Source organism: Dermacentor andersoni, chromosome 6 (assembly GCF_023375885.2).
Source record: "Dermacentor andersoni chromosome 6, qqDerAnde1_hic_scaffold, whole genome shotgun sequence".
In the NCBI taxonomy this organism is placed as follows: domain Eukaryota; kingdom Metazoa; phylum Arthropoda; class Arachnida; order Ixodida; family Ixodidae; genus Dermacentor; species Dermacentor andersoni.
In genome coordinates, this window is record NC_092819.1 from 70,146,749 (window position 1) to 70,150,782 (window position 4,034).

The following is a 4,034-nucleotide window of genomic DNA, read 5'->3' on the forward strand; positions in this document are numbered from 1 at the left end:
AGTAGGCCTGTTGTATCTGTGACCACCCTTCATCAGTGCTCATTTCTCCTCTTGTGCCCATACAGAGCCGTACAGATCGTTTTATAAATATTTCAAATATTTTTGTACTTCCAGCATGTCTGTGATGAAGCCCTCCTTGGTCTTGCTGATCTCTACTGCAGAACAATCGCCCGTCTCAGACTTTTTCATAAAACCTTTCTCTAACCATTATCTTAAGAACACTCGTGTTGCTGCGCCAACAAAAAGAGTCTGCTCATGCGCAAATCATCGCTTTAAAGCTGACGTGCCAAGCAGCTGCACGAACTTCTCCTTTCATTCATTTGTGTCAAAGACCTCATCAGAATGAAGTCAACTGGCCGTATGCATTGCCAGAAAGCTGGATAAATGTTTAGGACTTACGTCTGCAATAACAACCTACAAACACACCACTCCTCTGTAACGCCACAATGGCATTTAGGGTGTTTTATATGAATCAAAAATAAAGATAAATGAATAAATAAATAAGTAAATAAGCAAAAGACACCTATCTGTAAAATTTGAGCGGCACAGCACGTAATATTTATATTGAGTGGACGGTCATTCAAATTTTACCTATGATGAGAAAATACAACAGAAAAGTGGGAATAAGGAAAGACGACAAGATACTGATGTTCAACCAACTAGCCCAAGTAAGCCCTGCTGTGCAGCATATTTATCCTACACCAGGCCATTTCAAATGTATGTTACATGACATTTATTTGCTCAATATTGTGGAAAACATGGTGCAGATATAACAAAATATGCTTTCCCCAATTTATCTCCTTCTACAATGTTGCATTTCTATATAACGCTCTTAATCCGGGACCTGAGGAGGTCGAGGTCCATGTCAGGATTCAGCTTTAAAGCAAACTCGTTGTCGAAGAGGCGAAGAACTTCTTCCACGTCCGTGATGTGACGCTGCTCCACTTGCCCGATGGTCGAGCGGCGACAGAAGCGACCGTCCACCAGTGTCAGCCACGAATCGTTAACGAAGCGCCCCACCATGAGCACGTGACGTAACAACGATCGCGGGTGCAGCGTGATGTACCATTGCATTGAGATGATGTCGATCCACTTTTGCGGCCGAGGAAACACATGGTACACGGGACGCCAACTCGCCGATGTGCCCCCGCTTCCCGTCGACTTGATTGCCACCTCAATGTTTCCTTGTTCGTCGAGTCTGCGCATAAGATAAGGCTCCGCCTCGCCTTCTACAGGCAGCGCTTTGAACGGGTTGGGTTCGCCGAAGCCGACGTCGGCGAAGTACTCTCCCTCCTCGCCCAGGTCGACGCATAAAAGCATGTGTCCCAGGGGAGTGAGTGGCGTGTCCAATGGACGCCTCCAGCGGATTCTGGCTACCCGAATGTTGAATTTGAAGCCCAGTGTGAGCAGGAGCCTGCCGAAGATGTTATTGAGCTCCATGCAGATGCCACCATGACGTTGCTCAATCACCTTGTGGAACACCGAGTCGTCATCCAGCGGTGACTGATGGCCGACGAACACGTCTATATCTTGGAAAGGGATCCGGTCAACGTGGGCCTCGATGAGAGTGTTCAAGGTGACCAGGTCCTTTACTCTCAGGGCACTGGACTGTAGCTTCAGGACATCAAGATAAAGGAGAAGCTCTTTCGAGCTAAGTGGTCCCATGCGGTAGCCACCCAAGTCTATCTTTCGCTTGGTCGAGGCGGCGAAGAGCTCTGGGTCTGGATGCTCGAAGGACTCACCATTTTGGCAGCCGCAGTCGAGGTTTTCTGGCGGTGAAAAGAGCGCTGGACTTGTCATGTCTCTGTTTGGGAAGTTTACTCTGTCGAACTACCGCAAATTCGGAACATCGTGCGCGGACGTTTGCATGAGCACCATCCCTTCTGTCTCACTTGTACATACACTGACTAATAATAATATATACGTTTGCCTTAGTTTTTCGTTCCCCCTCTCCTCTTCCTAGAGCATTTCAGTGCCTGCCCCCTTTCTGTATATAGAGTTAAAAAGTAAGATGTAAATAACTACATACACGTAGGCAGACGTCTCAGCTTTTTTACCAATACTTTTATTTCTCTCTCTCTAGCGAACGTGGTTTCTTTGTTGCGCTCAAGTTATTCTGCGGGTGCCGAACAACTGTTTCCGAACTATGAACGTTTCATGACCCTTCATGCACACCGGAAATGTGAACCAGATGTGAGTATAACTTTTTTTGTGTATAGGCTGTAGTCTTACTTTATCTACCATATTTGTATTAAAAGGCTGCAGCCCCACACCGATAGTATAAAAGCGGGCCCTGTATTGCTGAATTCGTCTTTCTTTCTTTTTTTTGCGGGTTGCACACGGCAACCTCTCAATAAAAGTAACACAATATACGACTATCGGTTATACTAGGAGAATGACAGCAAACTTGGAAACAGGAAAGAAAGCAGAAGCAAACAGACAAAGCGGCCGGAAGGTCGCCAGCTGCCTTCCTGTCGCTTTGTCTAGTTTGCTTCTAGTTTTTTTCTGTTTCATCTTGGGTGGCATTCTCCTAGCATAACCATGTATGGAACTAGCCCAATGAACGGCTATGGGACCAGTTGAGATCGGTCTTAAGTTCTATTGCTGCATAAGTAAATTTTTGTACTAATTGCTTGGTTAACTAGCAAAGATCAATAAACAATATTCAATAATTGAATTGGGAGCGTGACTTTCCAATAAATATGGTATGCATAAAGTAACGATTGTCCAATATTACAGCAAATATTAACTGTGGAATGTGTATATTCTAGTGGAATGTGCTCTAGTAGAAAAAAGTTGTTTGTGTGAAATCCAGTACGGCTGAAGCTTGTATCGTCATTCGAGAGTAAAATTTTTTATAAGTGCCAGGCGAAGGAGAATAACCTAAATCCAGTCACTATATCAGTAAGGTTTGATGTATGATGTAACGTAAGAAAGTAGAAAACAATAAAGAAAATACTGATATCGTCTATTTGACTGAAGATAAGCCATGTTCTGCTGCGAAAGCATAAGAAAGTTCACCCAGCGAGTAATCCGCCAGAGCCAGCCTCTTAAAATTTATCACTAAGTTTGTTTTTTCTTTTAACTCTTGAAAAGATTCGAAAAGCTCAGTGGTGCTCAATCTACTCCCGAAAAAAAGTTGATTGAGCACCACATTATTATGTTCCACACAATAGCCCATCCAAGAAGGTTCTTTTTTGTGTGTGTAGCGTTAGAATGCCACAATTTTAACCGACGTGATTTTCGGATATCCTATGCAATGTTGGGGAAAACCGCGCTGCTCTTATAGAGCCCCATAAACAACAACGTAAATTTTTGCAGTGACATTCGTACAGTAAATATGTATGTTAGGCGGACAGACGAAAACACGTTTTCTTGTGAATAAAAAGCAGAAAGGCGAAGGATCAAAATGCGCTTATTTAATGGCGGGTTTTACCTAAATGACGCACGCTATACTGCTATTGCGTCACTGTCTTTTTGTTTCCAAGCGTGCAGCATTATCCAAGTACTTCATAAAACTTTGAGATAAAGTTGCAGAACTCTCACTAAGTAAATGTCAAAATCAAACGAGCTCCTTCTAAGAGATAGGGCCGGTGCAGTTACATTTTCTTCCCCCGCCCCAATGGGTCTTCGCACAAGATCAAAATAATTCGAGGAACCTACTCGGGAAACGCAACTCTAGTTCTTGCGAACTTTGTTCGGAGAAGTGCATTGAAGCGTCTTGCTCTTAAACGAGACCTAGGTTTTCTTCATCCAATCGGTCTGCCGCACGCACTGCTCTAAGGTGGTCCATGTACGCCCTTTGTTGCAGCGCTTGCAACACTCTTGAGCACTCATTCGCAACCACCAAGTGACGAAACCCCGCCTATAGTTATGGAACGCAAGTCAAAGAGCATTGTGAGGTACTGGAACTCCAGAAAGAGAGGCCTGTTATTCAAGTATGTCGTAGTCAGTGCGCCACCACGCCTGGTCCGTCCTTGTTAGATATTTAGTTGGAAACATTGCTCTTGTAAATTGGTGAATGTTTTTGCTAT

At 44.1% G+C, this 4,034-nt stretch overlaps 1 protein-coding gene across 1 annotated transcript; it reads right to left on the minus strand.

Moving 5' to 3' along the window:
- Positions 1–819: 819 nt before the first annotated feature.
- On the minus strand, positions 820–1,800 carry LOC129382414 (arylamine N-acetyltransferase-like). The gene has a single exon (XM_055066297.1). It carries the CDS (start codon positions 1,798–1,800, stop codon positions 820–822), a length of 981 nt encoding a protein of 326 aa, XP_054922272.1.
- Between the last annotated feature and the right edge of the window lie 2,234 nt (positions 1,801–4,034).

Bases quoted from the DNA above. Each gene is read 5' to 3' on its own strand.
- LOC129382414 (XM_055066297.1), bottom strand. From the start codon at position 1,800: ATGACAAGTCCAGCGCTCTTTTCACCGCCAGAAAACCTCGACTGCGGC.